General features: G+C 34.5%; 1 protein-coding gene and 1 long non-coding RNA gene across 5 annotated transcripts in view; one reads left to right on the forward strand and one right to left on the reverse strand.

Annotated features, from left to right (window-relative positions):
• Window positions 1-17,873, forward strand: part of LOC142326544 (uncharacterized) — a 227,598-nt gene that overhangs the window by 174,124 nt on the left and 35,601 nt on the right. The window lies entirely within an intron of this gene.
• The window catches only part of LOC142326541 (phospholipase A1 VesT1.02-like), a 166,775-nt gene continuing 162,216 nt past the window's right edge, over window positions 13,315-17,873 (reverse strand). Inside the window, exon 7 of one of the 3 annotated variants that reach the window (XM_075369120.1) lies at window positions 13,315-13,682. In XM_075369120.1, the coding sequence (XP_075225235.1) occupies window positions 13,562-13,682 (121 nt within the window). In that variant the 3' untranslated portion in view covers window positions 13,315-13,561. The remainder of the gene's footprint in view (window positions 13,683-17,873) is intronic. The other 2 variants (XM_075369121.1, XM_075369119.1) reach the window with 2 other exon arrangements.

Here is a 17,873-nt window from a genome sequence, read left to right on the forward strand (position 1 = left end):
GAATATGCTGCATCAAAATATAGTTGCAGTATATTAAGAATTTTAGTGGATGTTTCTTTAAATTAGCTATAAATCATCTAACCCATCGGGTTGGTCTAGTGCTGAACGCGTCTTCACAAATCAGCTTATTTGGAAGTCTAGAATTCCAGCGTTCAAGTCCTAGTGAAGGCAGTTACTTTTATACGGATTCGAATACTAGATCGTGTATACCGGTGTTCTTTGGTGGTTGGGTTTCAATTTACCACACATCTCAGGAATGGTCGAACCGAGACTGTACAAGATTGTAACACTTAATTTACACTCGCTCATACATATCCATATCCTAATTCATCCTCTGAAGTAATGCCTGAACGGTAATTCCCCTCTGCTAAACAGGAAAAAGAACAGATAAAAATCTACAAATCATTTGCATTTTTTAAAATGCAAACATTTTAATCAATTGGCAAAATATATTTGATTCAGAAACATTACAAATATATATTATATAATTTTTTTTACATTTTAAGTAAGATTTTTGTGGGGTAAAATCTAATTTTCCAGTCATTATGGCTGAAGGGGATACAATTAAAAAATTAGCCTGCTGATTTAATTCCTTTTTTGTACCATTAAAAAAAAACTTGTATCACAAAATATTACCAGATTTGTGTAATGTTTTAGAATTTGTGCTAAAATGTATATGTACACTACTACAATTGGCTATAAAAAATTTTTCTCCTTAAAAATACTTGCCAATTGTACATTAATTTATTTATGTAATATCAGTATTCATAGTAATGAGCTCAGTGATTGATGTCAACAGTACTCTGCAGAGATGCCAAGGCATCTGTTCATAGTCTGACATGTAAGTGTTAGTATACCAGTAAATGTGTAGTCTTGACTTGGGCTGAGCACTCTGAGACATGTGGTTAATTGAAACCCAACCACCAAAGAACAGTATCCACAATCTAGCATTCAAATTCATATAAAAGCAACTGCCTTTACAAGGACTCGGACCTTAGAAAACTAAAAATATGTGTCATAGTCTTAGCTCAAGCATTAGAAGATCGCATTCAGAAATAAAATTAATGCCTGTTTAGATTGGAAACATATAGGTTTCAGGGCTTTTACTGGTTAAATAATGGAATATTATTGACAAGTTAAGTAGCCAATCTGTTGTTTTTTTTCTAGATTTGTTTCTCGATATTGAATAAAGTGTGATATTGTAGTGTTAATTAATAAAGTTTTATTAATTGAATTGTGAAGAGCTGAATATGAAAGATTTAGTTTGAGCAGTTTGCTTTATATTTGAAAGACAGAAGGTGCAGTACATTAATTTAGAGAGCACTAACAATAAAATAGGGATGATTGCATTTAATGTTTCTGATCTTTTTGCTGGATCCTACTTTATTTTCATTTATTATTTGTTTTCATATTTAAAAAATAAATAAAAGTAATGTTGCTGATGATATTCAGATACTCTGATAGTAATGTGCAGGAGCTACAAATCATGATGCAGTGTGATTTGAATGATTGCTTTCTGGTTTGAATGTAATTAGACTCGCTCTTTAAACACATCTAAGATATATTTAAATGTTTCATTGCCTTCTTCGGTTAGCCTTCCTTGTTCACTGTGACAGCATGTAATTGATATTATTTTAACAGGTATGTGCATTTTTTAATTCAAATGTAAAGTGTTGGGACCACTTTGTCTTTAAATTAAAAGTAAAGTGTAAAGTTTCAGTTAAGTGTAGAATTAAAGATAAGCAGATTTGATGTATTACTATTTCATATTGAATGTTTTACCTTTGCACTACTTAAGTGTTTTGTGCTTTGCTTTATAGAATTAGTAGAGTAGTAGGTGCGGTAATGGAATTGAGCATGAATTACTGATGAACTTAGAAGGTGTCTGAAGAATTAGTCAAAGTTTTTTAAGGCTAATTCTTTCCTCTTTTAAAATTCCTTTCTTTTCTTTGAATCAAAAATGTATAATTTCTTACTGAGCTATTAAGTCTAAAGCAACTGGTAAGTTTAAAATAAAAAATTGGTTCTTACTCATTTCCCAGGTGAAATAGAAAGATTATGTGTATTGAGTTTGTATGATATTGGTGGATTTAAAGTTGTTTCTATTTTTCCTTTTCTCTTTTACTAATAAAGAAGATGGATGGTTTATTTCCCAGATATCTACGCACTTATGTATGGAATTAATTTAATTCGTTTTCCAACTTTTTGTTGTATGGATGACTCCTCGTGACTCTTAGCAAAATGTGATTTCTTTCTTTCATAAAAACATTTGTACTTCATGTTTTTTACATGTCAATAAAAATTCCATTTCTAAATGTAAATAGATTAAAAAAATTATTCCAAATAATTTATTTTTAAAATATCTATAATTAATTAAATAGTAAAAGGATCAAAATATAGATTTGTTACATTATAATCAAATTAGTCTTATGTGTAATGCATACATAATTAAATGTAAAAAGAATGCAACAAATAAAATAATAAGCTTAATTATACAGATTAATTTTACTTAATTAAGTTAATCATCTTAACTAAATTAATTTTATTAAAGTTTAATGCAGTGTTTGTTAACCTGTGGAAAAAGAAAATATTATTAAAAAAATGTATTAAGTTACTGAAAGGAAAGCAAACAAAATACATTCTGACATAATAAATAATAAAATATATATTTAGACTGATATAATACACTTATAAGTAGGATTGTATCAGTACTGCATAATCTATTTAATAATTAACTTACCAATACTAAATTAAAAACAAGTTTAATAATTATTAGTGACTCCCTTGGTTGCAGAGTAAAGTTTTTCGAAGGAAGGTTAGAGACACCCTGAATTCTTTTTCTATATTTAGCTGAGATCTATATTTTGTCTTCAAAGCAGCCCTGCAGAAGACAGGGCTGCTAAGGTAGGTTTCACTAATTTTTCCACTGTGTTTGCATCATTTATAAAATCATTTAAGACAGCAAACAATGCGCTTTTTCACAGTCCTTTTTCTGACCAACTTAAGAAACTGTGTCAGAGCTTAGATTCTTTTGACTATGAGATCTTCAGGTTTTTTTCAATTTTATAGGTAGTTTTTTGTTTGCAAGTTCTTCCAGACGAATTTAAAAATAATTAAAAATATAAAAAGAAGAAGAAAGTCTGTTTGTATATTTGTTTGTTTATTTGTTTGTTTTGTAAATATTCGAATAGAACCATAAATGCACTTTTTCCAAATATCTCAGCCCCAGTACCATGTAGTGATTGAGACCATTTTTTGCAGCGGTATTTCTTTCCATGTAAATAACAGAATTTATCGGACCATAAATACAATTTTTCAAAATATCTCAACCCCAACGCTACCTAGCGGGTCCATTTTTTGTAAAAATATTTCTTTTCACATAACTAATGTATATTCTGAATATGAGCCAAATCAGACCATAAATTTAATTTTTCAAAATATCTCGACCTCCAGCACCACCTAGTGGGTCTAAACTAATTCAGAAACTTTTGCGGGCGCACGCACAACTCAGCAAAGTTTCATCACATTCAGATGAATGATATAGGAATGCATACAGGACAAACAAACATTCATCTTTATGTATATAGAAGATGACATGTGTATGTACTCGTATGTGGTCACAGAAAAAATTAGAAATTCCATTTAAACCAAAATACTTACAAGGTTTGTAAATCATATTTTGGCAAAAGATGCAAAAAAAAAACTTGTGTTCCAACTACGACATATGTTTCGGCTCTTCACATGTATAATTTACATTATCAAGCTCGGAAGTTAAAAGACTTACATATTAACAGTTTTATAACGTCATTTATGGTTTAGATTTACATTCGATATCAGGATATGCCTAGATTAAAAAAACTGTGATGTCATTTTTCAAAAGAAATCTTAATTATTCATATAATAATATGTTTTAACATTTTTGTCATTTAATTTATATGAAATACATTGTTATTATTGTCTTAAATTTTAAATAATAACAATTAAAATTAAATTTTGGTAGTATCAGCAATATATAAACCATTCTGCTGATTACCGTATTAGGCAGTTGCCTGAGAGTGTTTTAGAAATGATAGGTAGGATCTACTTATCATAATTTTTATAAAGCTCTATGAAAGTTTACAAAATATCCAATAGAAAATAAGTATAAAAACTATTACTACTGAAACTTTTTTCTTGTAAAAAATAATGATAGATAAATTAGTTCAGTAAAAATATTCAGTTTTGGATTTTAAACGTGCACCCTGTTAACTACTTAATAACTAATTATTTCTCATTTTTATGGTCAGATCTGGATGGTTTTTGGCTGTTATAACAGTCAATCATTGTTCATATAAGCATCAATTTAACAACAGCAGTTTATGTTCTATGTTATTAAAATTTTATTTTGTTATAATGAGAATAGGTAGATCCTATCATTTCTAATACACTATTAGGCGACCGCCTAATTCTGTAGTATATTAGTTTGGCAATATGTGACTATATATTGCTGTTACTATCAAAATAATAACTTTTGCATTCCCATGGTTTAATTTATAATGCATCTCCTGTGAATCTCTAAAATGTGTAATTTTTTATCTTAACATTCTTAACACTCATATTCACATCTTAACCAACTCTGTCATAAACTCTTTTTAATAATTACTCTTTTTTAATACTGCATTTCTTTATGGAAACTTTATTGCATTTAATTTAAGCGTACAATCCTCTGCAACTTTGCTGCCATTTTTCAGTTTCATTCTATTGTTGAATTTACTTTTAAGTTTCATATTGTGACTGCAAAAGCAGCCACCTTTCTGGGACGGCACTATTACTTTTTGGAATCTGGAACTATAATGTGCTCTCAAGCTTCTTACCTAGGGCTTTACACACTACATATCTGCTTTTATTATCCATTGCTAACACACAATGTCATACAACTTGTGCATTCTTTTGTTTCTATTTCTTCTTTGCTGCCATCCAGATTGAGTTTATGTAATAATTTTCAGAGAATATCAAGAAATCTGTTTTATAACTTGTTTTTTATATCTTTATAATCATTAATTTAAATTCATTATAGAGCTCAGTTTGTTAATAGGGTTAAATAATAGGGTTATTGCTTACAGAAGTATAAGTTACTGGTTTGTAAAGGGTGTTCACAAAACATTGATTGATATGAAAGATTTAGTACTAATATAGAATCTATTAACATTCTCCATGCTGGGAAATTATTAGCACTTATTAGATATTAAAGGTTGCTCTTAAATAGTTTTCTTTGCAATTTCTATTTTTTCAATTACTAATGTATTTTAAATTTTTATTGTGGTGCATCATAAATTTTTTTGTAGCATCTCGAGAAGTAGCTCTTATCATCTCAAGGAGTAACACATTTGAAACTGAATGGTGTAAAACATAGATAGATTGCCAAAAATGTGAATAAATTTATTCCCATTAATCATGAAATTTCAATAAACCTGTGTGCAATTTCACTAATTTTGGATTACCAACAAAGCTCTTTAATGTTGTTTATTGAATTTCATAAGCAAAGAGTTGTATATGACTTGACATGAGGCATAAGTCAATACAGAAAACAGAATAACCATTCTCAAGAACAATGATTATTTTTCTGCTGAATGTTCATAACATTATTTTACTTCATGGTTGTTGATGCTTTTATTTGAGTATATTTTTACAGTAAATATAAGTATGGAATTACACAAAACTTCAGCAGTAAGGTATCTCCAGAGACAGTAGTTGTATGTATATGACTACTAGTTGCACAGATTACATTACATTTGTTGTAGTTATATCTTTTGAGATTTTTCTTTGATGCTTGTACTTATGTAGCCAGTTTTGTTTGTGGCGACAGTGGGATGACGTTTCAGTGAGTGGACCAACACAGTGTTTTTGTCCTCTTTCTTGAATAAAAGTATAAATTATATTCAATAAAAACTGTTTATACTCGTATAATATGGGGCAGTAGGCATAAATATAATTATGTTTGTCTTCTGTTATATTTTCCTCTTTTGTAAAAATAGTATAAATATATATTTTGTAAATATAAAGTAAATATATACAGTAGCATGCAAATTAATCCAAACAAAGGGAATTTTTTATTTATTTCTATGTAGTGGCTACACTGCTTTATCATACACATTCTTTAACCCTGTACACCCTTTTCGTTTAGTCCTGTTAACAAAGGGTCTCAGGAGTTGTATGGTCACTGTTAGTGGTCCTAGCATTTTCTCTACACTTACCTGTTTTAAAGACCAGTCCCGCCGGAAGGCGGCTTCATCCAAATCATTATTCTGCTTCCTAATGAAGGACAGGACATCCTCATCGGTAAGGTTACGGTCAATATCATAGACTATTATGCGGGGCTTACGTATTCTCTTCGGGTCTACTTTTACATTCAATTGTTTGACAGCAGTGGAATCTTTAATTGCCTGAATGGTCTCTTATCATCTGCTACTACAACTAATCCCTTATTGGACTCTTTGATGTTTCTGATTTAAGACCTTTCCGGTCACCCCGAAGGTCAACCTGGAGGTATTTCTTCAGCTGACTGCTGGACACAGTCGAGCCCTCCGCTCTGTTGACAAACACAACCTCAGGTTTCTTAAAGGACTGGCTGGTTTCACGTCTGTGTCTAATCACCTTAGCATACCTATGCAGCTGCATCGGGGCCAGGCTTGGTTTCTGAACTACAATTACTTCGTTAGGATTTGAGGCAAGATTTCTAAAACAATCCACGAGAGCTGTGAAAGCTACTTGGAAGAAGATTCTTGCAAGCATACTTGCAAGATTCTAGACGAGGTAGTAATCTCCCCTTGTTAACTGCACTGGTACTCTTGGGGTTTGCTAAATAGGAAAACAAGCCATATATTTCCTCCAAAACATCATGGGACAATGGGATAGAGCTTTCAGGCCTGCCCCTGGCTTGTGAAAACTCTTCAATGATTGGGTTTATACCCTCACGGGTGGTCGAAGGAAAAAGCTCCGGCCTCCTCTTCCGGCATTTTACCTACCTCTCTAAAACCGGTAATGGTTGGAAATCCCTTGACCTAACAGTATACGAAAAAAATGCTCACTACATTCCTTCAGAAATGTTGGGCACAAGCATGACGACTACCCGCAGCAAGCCACGGGCAGCTGGAGACCTGTATTCTCCTGTCACTCTTTGCACCTTTTCACCGCTACTGGATCAAATGCATGAAATCAAAGATCAACACACAGTTATAGATTATGATGGCCCCCACTCTAAAAGAGCTTGAGCAGGACTAAGGGTAAAGACCCCTTTGCTCTTAACAGGGACTTACGACCAGGAATTGTTGCCACTCTTTTTATCTAGATGAGGCGGGTGCTTGAACAAATCGTGCGGTAAAACACTCTGAATCCCTGTGAAATGAAAATGAATCGTCTAAACAATAAAGACGCAAAACTGTTGTAATAGTTCTCAGGCAGCAAGACTGTGAAACTGGGGAAGGTACACACTCAACTACCAGCTCAAAAGTAGCACTGCAAAATACTTTATACAATGCAAATACTCTGTTTGTGAAGAGAGACCAGAGTATTATATATATGCACATGCATACACACACACACATAGCCACTCTCAGTCGCACGGACTATCATACCGGCAGCGCGGCCATTCCCGCCAATGGAAGCCTCAAATCGAATCACAAATTATACCTATATACTCGTGGCACAATGCCAATGCGCCTACATCTAACCAAACCAATGCCTGGGCCGAAACCCTAGCCACGGGATCCTACTATGATCGATTAAACTCCCTCTGTAGATCTACACACTGCAACGGCGCAAAGAAAACCAGTCACTGCAGACCACTCCTCACAGATTGTCCAGTTAATATGGAGATCTGGAAAGGAGTTCCCTAACAGCTCGTGAACATTCAACCTCATATCAGGGACAGACATAGAGAACATGGACCACTGTATCATCAGTTTCCCAATCCGGACATTGCTCAAATCCACCAAATAAATCCTAGCCAAATTCACCCGAAAGAGCACCATGTCCAGAGAAAAAGTTACCTTAAACTCTCAAGAAGAAAGTTGTGACTGTAAATGAAATCATTCTTGGGCCTTCTTTTGGTACGGAACAAGTACTAAAAGACCTCATTAGAGAAAACTGGTCCACTGACTCTTATATTGAAACACCATTTTTTTCTCTAAAATTATGAGCAGAGGTAAGTTTGAACAAATTTGACATTTTTTGCAGTTTTGGGGCAAGAAATAACAGACAGGTTGTACAAAATTGCACTTGTTAATTCATATCTTCTGGATAGATTCAGAACTAGAGCTTTGACTTTAGATGAAGTAATCCATCCTCAGGAGGGTAGACTGCAGTTTCGAACATACAATCCTGCTAAAATTATAAAATATTGGTTAGTCAGAATGGTATGTGAAGGTGACACAGGTTATGTTTGTAACATGGAATTGTACACTAGGAAGGGTAAAAGATTGGAAGAAACTATTCTTTCATCCTTGATTGTAATCTTGGTTTAAGGCATCACGTATACCAAGATAACTATTACAGTAGTGTTTCAATTGCTGAAAGGTTATTAAAAAATAAAATCAGAATTTGTGGAATAATAAGGCCTAATTAGAGGTTTACCGTGCACATTGAAAGCTAAATTGAAAAACTTGAAAAAAGGGAATCACATTTGTCCGTAAGGGTGATGTGCTACTTGTTGAGTGGAAAGTTAAAAGAGAGATTTCAACAATCCATGGTAGTCAACAGCAAACAATTTGTAAAAGGGACAGAAAAACCGGAAACTAAATATTCAAGTCTGTATGCATGTTAGAATATATCCATATGAAAGGTGTAGTTTGTGCCGATCAATACTTGTAATATTACTCTTCTTAATAAATTCTGGTCTTTTCAACCAAATGTGCCCCATTTAGACTTAGTGGTGACATGATGAAATATGCTCTTGATGTTATCGTTAGTTCTGGAGGGAAAATATATACAAGAACATGTAGTGTGTGCTACAAAAAACTTAGAAAAGAAACAAGGTACATTTGTAAGTTTTGCCAGGTACCACTTGATAAAGGAAGCTGCTTTCAGAGGTACCACACCTTGAAGCAGAACTAGAACCTCCCCTCATGATTTGCAAGTTTTGTGGAATTTAAACAGTGGTGAGTGAATATATGATTTATTTTTTTTCTAAATGCATGTAAAAATTTAACAATTGGTTTAAATGCCCAGGAACTAAGGTAAATGAAGGTCATTTAAACCTGGTCCAGATTTTGTTAAAACAGCATAAAAGCAATACTATTAACTGTATTATTAAAAAAAGATTGGATCCACTGTGCGTGTTCTACTCGCCCTGATCCAGATCCCAATTTTTTCTTTGTGTAATTCATGAGGGTTAGTTATCGACCAGTGGTATATTTTGTGAATTAAAACACCCTACCAGATGAAAACCACGCTTCATATGTAAAAATGTAATGTCAAGGATACTTATGGATGTTTAGTCAATAAAACGTTTAAACCATTAACAATAATTTAGTCCTTTCACGTGGTCTGTAAGTTTCAGCTTTATGTGCAGCAGCAAGGACCCAACAGGGTACCATCCTAATGCTGACAGAACAGAATGCACCACATAATTCTAAAGTGTACTGTACAGCGACTTTCCAAATGTGTAGTGTATTATTAAAAAGCATTAAAATGTAAAGAGTAAAATATAAATTTGAATAATATTACAAAAATTATGATTACATTAAAAGAATGTACATAAGAAGTAGTTAATTCTCCAAAGATTACCTTACTTTCATTCTTCCAGCATGAAGATATGAACATGTTGCCAGGAAAGTAACAGCTTCAATGAATTATTCATTTAAAATTTTTGGTTTAATATTTTCATTTTAAATTGAAGTTTGTGTAGTAGCTGACCCTATGTCGATAGTTTTTTTTAATTGCTTCTTTACGATGCTTTCTATATTCCTGTTCTGGAGTTTATATGTGCAAATAGAAATAATAAAACAAGTACCGTTTACCTCACCTACCTTTACACAATCAAATGTGCTATTTCTGTGTGTGATCTAAATTGTAGTTTTTAAGGAATTAAGGTAACGGTTTAGAAGAACACTGAGAAGAAAAAGTTATATAAATAATATTGTACTTTCTTGAAAACAAAAAAAAAACTGAAATGTCAGGGATATATAGAAATACTGTGCTGAAGAAAGGATCAAAAGTAAAATGTATTAATAGTTTTAGAGTGAATGATTTACATAATCATCAAAAGGCATAGTATTTTACAAATTAGTTATTTAAACTTTACTCTTTAATGTAAATTTTTTTTTAATAACAGAATTCTAGTTTAGATTAATTCTGCAGGTATTCCTTCTAATTCAGGAGCCTTTCTGCCATTCAAATCTTTTAATGCTCTTTTAAATTCAGATCTCAGTATTGTATCTCCCTTTTCATCCCTTCTACTTCTACTACTACTTCCTCTTCTAATAAACATTATTAGACTTTAATTTATATATAACAAAATTCTCCTTAACTTTCCCTTCTATTCTCTGTGTATTTTACCAATGATCATTTTTCTTTCCACTACTGAACACTTTTCTTTAATCCACTCTTCTTTCGCTAATTTGCACTTTCCTGTTTATAGTATTTGTTAATCGTCAATAGTTCCTTCATCACTAGCATTCTTATACTTTCTACGTTCATCCGTCAACTGCAATATGTCCTCTGACATCCAAGGTTTTCTACCGTTCTCTTTGTTGAACCTAAGTTTGTTTCTGTTGATTAAAGAATTTCCTTTTTAACATTCTTCTATATTTTCTACCTAATCGTTTTTATTCAGACCTCTTATGATGTCCTTCTCAAAAATCTTCGCCTCCTCTTCCTCAAGCTTTTGTAAATTCCATCGATTCATCTGACCCCTGTTCTTCAGGTTTTTAAACCGCAATCTAAATTTCATTGTCACAAAGTTATGATTGCTATCGATGTCTGCTCCAGGATATGCTTTGCATATCCTAAGATTTCTAAATCATTGTTTAACGATAATATATTCTGATACCTTGCAGTATCACCAAGCTTTTTCCAGGTGTATATATTCTTCTATTATGATTTCTAAACTGGGTGTTGACAATTATTAAATTATACTTCGTGCAAAACTCAATAAGTCGGCCCCCACTTTCATTTCTTTTGCCCAGAGCATATTCACCCACAACATTTCCTTCCTTGCATTCTTAAGATGCTGCAGGACTGGCTTTTTCTTCAACTAAATGAAGTCTGAAGAATTCATTTTTCAGCGAGATTAGGCCTGCCACACATCTGGAAAACCAGTTTTTCGGTTTCTAAATAAACGTTTTTCTCAACGTCGGACAGGGCGGACGGGAGCCGTTGGTACTATTTTACTCTTGGCCCCAATCCCGTAGGGGAAGAGCTAGTGAAGTTCCGGTCGCCCCCCCCCCCCCAATCCTAGCCCTGTTGGGCTTTAACGGGAATCGTCTATCGCTTTCTTACATCTCATAGTAATAAGTCAGGCCTCGTTGGGATGCCACTGCATCGGTAGACATTAGACATTTGCATCGGTGATTTATTAACTCGACTTTTGCCTTCGTTGTAGGCCTCGTCCGAACTGGCCAACCGAGTTCGCGGAAGCACGAACCCCGCGCCTAGTTCTACTTATTATGAGCCGATTTTGTTAATGTCTTGTAAATCGAGGGAAATTAAACCCAACATACCACCAAAGATGTTGATCGCAACAACGAAATTTAGTACTAGTTTCCCTTACTGAACTCAACTTTAGTTCAAACCCCAGACTTAGGTTAAATTAAATTATGGACTCCGGTCTGGTCCACAAGGGAGAGGCGGACAGGTCTCCTACTCTCACTCGGTTCCTTCGCAGAGTCCCGCGTGACATTCACCTCATAAACCATCGGCAAGATGCCGCTACACCTCACGGCTGCATGTATCCCATGCCCATCGGCAGCGCAGTCGCTGTTCCGCCGACAGCTTTTGCAATTATAATACCTCTTGTCTAACTAACCGTGGCTCGCTGCCAAAGCGTCTACCTTCGGCCAATCAAAATGTCTAGACGGACCCTTGCCACCCAGGTTGCTACTCTACTACTAATCGAAGGAAGCCAGTAACAATCGCCCAGTCTCTGCGAGTCCTTCAGTTGATTCGCAGATCAAAGAAGGAGCTTACTCTCTCAAGTTTCCTTACTCGCTCAGTACGCTCACCTTCGTACCGGGGACAGACATACAGAACACGGTCCACCGTGTCATCGACTCTACAATCCGGACACAAGCGGATTCAACCGACCTGAACCTATCCGAACTATCCGTAAAAGCACCATATTCCGAAAGAAATTGAGTAAATATGCCGATTGGGAGAAACCCAGGTAATTGCTCGCAACTCCCTAACATTTGGAAAAATACCGCGCGTGTATCGACCAGTAGAAGAATCGTTCCACCTAGCGTGTCTCTTTGCCCCCGAGATTCCTGAACAAGATGGCATTCAAACAGTGTTAAAATGTCACCGGTACCTGCTGATTTGGTTGAGCTGAAAACTACATGCAACTGATGCAGTAATTTCTGTAACAGAAGCCTTTTTTAACGCTTTTCGGAAGAATTCAGATAGGTCTTGATGTTATTCGTGCAGCGCATAGAACGTTTATAACTTGGCAAGCGAAATTTTTAAACGTTACTTAATGGTATGTAACATGTCTTGTAATAGTTTCACGTTTCTATTGTGAAATATATTTGCTTGAAATCGTGATATTTTTGATTGATATACTTTTATATTTAGAAACCTACTTGTGACATTATTTTCGTGAAACCTGTCTGAGATTTAATAAAACGTATAAATATTTATACGATTTAAATTATTTCAGTAAATTCCTATTTTTCAAAATTTCTTCATCTCTAATCCAATTTTCTTTTAATAATTAACCTTATTGAGTTTTTGGATTAACCTTATCGAGTAGAGTTGGAAGTCAAGGTTGATTAAGAGAGTTAGTTCAACCTAAAACGTTTATAGATAAATGTAAACGTAACACTTTTAACAGATGCCAGTTTCTATAAAAGAAAAGTCCTTATGTACTATTCCGTATGTTAATAAGTAGAGCTATTGCAATTAAATTATATTTACCAAAATTTTATTCATTAAATTTTTTTTCTTTTCCGTTTATTTATTTTAAACTAAATTTTAGTGTTTTTATTAAATAAGGATAGTAATGAAATAAATCTTTTAAATAACTATTTTTTATTAGGTTAAATTTAATTAAAGACTAATTTAAGATACACAACTGGTATTTCTACGCTATTTATCAGTGACTATTAAACATAAAACTACTTAAAAATCTATTACTTCAAAACATAATAAATTATAACTTATTACCTAATTTAATTTATTGTAACAAATATGAATTACGAACGTAGATAAAATATTATTTGTTCAGTGATAATATTCTTTCTTAAATTTATAATTTAATATTGTATAATTGGTTGATCGTATTAAAATATTTCAAATGAATAAGTTATACGTACAACTAAAATAAATTTTATTTTACATTTTTCCTTAATGATTTGTCTTCGATAAAAGTTTATCTAATTTCGTTGATTAGTGTTTTTGGTGGGACGCAACACAGTACGTTACCAATAGGATGACGAGGAGTTGGGCAATACGGTGCGTCAGTATTAAATACACAATATGTTCCGCTAGCACTGAAAACATACAATAGAAATATATATATTTAATACATAAATAATAATAAAATTATTATTATATTACTTAAAATTTTCCTTTTGAAATTATGTATTTAAACTACTAACTGAGGTATCCGTTTTTGCACTTCAAATATTGTACGGGGCTGGAAATAGGGAGGCTTTTTCGAGAAAAAAAAAATCGTTATAACTTTAAGTAAAATATCGAATTCGTTTAAAGTTCCTCTACTATTCTTTGGATAAGGGCCTAAAACGTATCTAATTAAAGTTTTTTGATATCACCAACCATTGGCCCAGCAGGGGGGGAAATGGAGTTTCGAAGACAAAAAAAAATCATACCTTCCTTAATAGGCACAGTATCGAATCTTTTTAAAGTGCTCGTTAATCCTTTAATCATAATCTAAAACTTTTGTCTGAAACAATTTTTGATATGACCAACCCTTACGGCAACGGATGACCAAAATTTTGCTGGAATTGTAAGATGGGGCTTGCATGCTAAACATGTGAAATGGCTCTGCGTAAAATAGTAATTTTTTGATATCTCCAGAAACTTTGCAATATAAATTGAAATTATAAAACCCTTTTATTCAGTTTCATTCTCAGGTATAAAGGTTTTCTTAAGGTTTAAAAGGGGGTTCAAAAATAAGTTTTCGTAGTTAGTTTATGTACCGAATTTTTAAAATTTTATTTAATGTGATTTAAATTCTGGGGGATACAAATATCTCCCAGTATTGATACCATATTTATTCTATTTTATAGTTGTATAAATGTTTAAATTGTTTTAGCAATTTTCACGGGTAAATTCAAAGGCAAAATGGAACGCAAAATATACAAGAATGATTACATTTATCTTTAATCCTGTTTTACCATTTTACAGAATGGTTAAATAAAAAAACTTGAGTTTTATTCAATTGAAGTATTATAAATTGCCGTGATAATAGGTTCAATACATACGGAGATTAGAGAATTCAATTTAATACAATTTTTCGAATTTCGAAGTAAAATTGAATTCAATCAAAATATACTGTGGTATTTTTTTCACCCACTTTAAAATAGAAACATATTCTTATAAATATAGGTCCAGAAATCCGTTTTGATTTCGCTTGCGAAAAATTTTGCTCTCATTTCTGCTCCAAGATAAAATGAAAAGAAAATTAGAATTGGTGATAAGAATTTCTGACTAACTTGAATTACACGAAACAGTCCTGATGCATTTGGTCTTACCTAAGGTATTTTAAATCGTTCGGAATATTTTGAATGAGAATAGTTAATAATTGTAATCATTTTTTATTTACTTTTTATGAATAATTCATTTTGTTTCCATGTTTATTCCAATATTGAAATGATTTATGTTTGAATTAAAATTTTAATATAATATTTTTCTGTCGTGTTTTGGTGTTTCATTTTTAATAATCACGTGTTTTACTCTTTTTCATGTTTACTTACATAGTTATTCTTAAATTTGGATTTTCTATAAATTTTGTAGAAAAATTGTTTTATCTACTGGAATTTAAATAAGTTATTGTGTATCAAATCTAAAATATTGTGTTTTTTCGACATTATTATTTAATTTTAAAAGTTGTAGATACATTTCTGGAATCTATTTTATTCAGTATTACTGGTCAAAAATCATGTAATATTATTAAATCTATCCCTTAATTAAAGCTCCAAAAATTTCAGTGTACTTCATTTTACCTTAGAACAAAAATCAACGTAAGGTTTATCGCAACCTAGGATCTTTTCCACTGTAGCACTGTCCGGATTCAACTTTCTCTAGTAATGAAAAGAGTTGCGAATTTAGTTTAATTATCTCTTTTGTTATTAATAAGTTGTATGTAATTCGTACATCTAACGTTAATTAGACGAGGTTAGCGAGCGTAGGTTACGTTAGGTTAATCAAGGCAGTCCGGTGGGACGCCGAAAGGAGGCGTGTGACGGCGTTCTCACCCGACGATGTCATCGGGCGGATGGTCAGGACCAGTGAACATTGGCAGGAGATGGTAGGCCTGGCTCACGCCATCTTGGACTCAAAGGCCAACGAGGAACCCCCTCGGCTGCGGGCGCGTCTCTGAGGACGACTGGTCGGCGTCAACGGAAACTTAGCTTTAGGATATTATTGGATGTTTTGTTGTATAAATGGATGAATAAACTATGCTACAAGATGCTGCGTGAATGTTTAAAGATTGGGGTGAAAGGACTATTTTGTATTATTTGTTTTATTGGATCTGTCACTGTAACGACGGGGACGGAGAAGGGTGACATGCAGTCAGTATATAAAATTATCTGTGTATTTATATTGTGTTTTATTTGATTTACCTGTACATCTTTTGTGTAGTATGCCCATACAGGCATATGGATTTTCATAAGGTAGTTTCCCATTGTCTGTATGGTCATACATATGAGTTAATCTACTGTGTTGTTGTGTCTTGTTGTGGAAAAAAAAAGCCTCAAAAAATTCTGGAAGCTGGGGATGAATCGTGGCGACGATTAGGGCCCAGGGAGATAGCCTTATTGCCTAGGGTGTTCTGGCCCCATATTATGGAGTCGGGGCTCCCCGATGATGGCATTAAGGACCCTCAGGTATGAGAGGAACGCGTGGGGGTAGCGGTACGCGGAAGGCGTGCCGGCTACGTGTAGGATAGGGACGGGGAGGGTAGCCCCATTGAAGGGGGGGGGGGGGTTAGCTGCCCGAATGAGGTGGTTGGCTCACCCCGAAGAGGCTTTGGGGACCCCGGCGGGAGATCCTCCGCAAGGAGGCAGTAAGGGTGGGCAGAGACTGCTGCCACGGCACTGCAAGGCGACCATCCTATGTCTTAACAGGCGGAGGCTGGTTGCCTTGGGGTGCTTAACAAGATAAATAAATCAAGGCAGCGGCTAATGGCAAAGTGGCAGGACAGGTGGAATGAGAATGGCCTGGAGGTATCGGGGACTCATCCCCGATATTAAAAGCTGGATATATAGGAAGCATGGGGAAGTGAATTTTCACCTGTCACAATACTTTACAGGGCATGGCAACTTTAATTTTTACTTGCACAGAATCTGTAGAAGAGCATCGCGATGGAATGTATATATTGCGATCGCGAAGATGATGTTGAGCACACATTTAGTGACTGCCATAAATGGAGAGAAGAATTAGTAGACATCGATCTATCATCTGATGGTAACGGCAGATTAATTAATCACATGTTGCAGAGTTGCAGAGTGAAGATGCCTGGAAGAGGGTTGATTCAGCTATTAAGAAAATATTAATGCAGAAAAATGAGGACGAGAGGAGATTGGGGTTCTGATCTTAGTATAGGGAAGGGCGAATAGCCCCAGTGATGAGGTGTGCCAGTTTCGATGAGCCACTGGGGACTCCAAGGTTTTTCTTGATAGGAAGCATCAAAGAAAAGACCCAATCGTCACGTCAAGACAATCATAGTATGGCGTGGCGATATATATAGATGGGCATATCAATAGACTCAAAAGAACTGACCGGTGGGCCGACCTGCCATGCCGGACATACAGCCGGTAGGTGGGAAGGCCCATTTGAGTACAACAGGCACTCCCTTGGGTGGCGCAATACCAACCAGTCGGACCGGCCCAAGGTTAGGTTATTTACCCAACCCACCGGGTTGGTCTAGTGGTGAACTCCCAAATCAGCTGATTTGGAAGCCGAGAGTTCCAGCGTTCAAGTCCTAGTAAAACCAGTTATTTTTACATGGATTTGAATGCTAGATCGTGGATACCGGTGTTCTTTGGTGGTTGGATTTCAATTAACCACACATCTCAGGATTGGTCGAACTGAGAATGTACAAGACTACACTTCATTTACACTCATACATATCATCCTCTGAAGAATTATCTAAACGGTAGTTACCGGAGGCTAAACAGGAAAAAAAGAAAGGTTATTTACCCAAACCCACCGGATTGGTCTAGCGGTGAACGCGCCTTCCCAAATTAGCAGATTTGGAAGTCTAGAGTTTCAGCGTTGAAGTCCTAATAAATGCACTTACGTTTATACGGATTTGAATACTAGATCGTGGACACCGGTGTTCTTTGGTGGTTGGGTTTCAATTAACCACACCTCGGGAATGGTCGAACTGAGACTGTGTAAAACTACACTTTATTTATAGTCATACATATCATCCTCATTCATCCTCTGAACGGTAGTTCTCGGTGGCTAAACAGAAAAAAGGTTGGGTTATTTGT

Source organism: Lycorma delicatula, chromosome 6, assembly GCF_047948215.1.
Source record: "Lycorma delicatula isolate Av1 chromosome 6, ASM4794821v1, whole genome shotgun sequence".
Taxonomy (NCBI): Eukaryota; Metazoa; Arthropoda; class Insecta; order Hemiptera; family Fulgoridae; genus Lycorma; species Lycorma delicatula.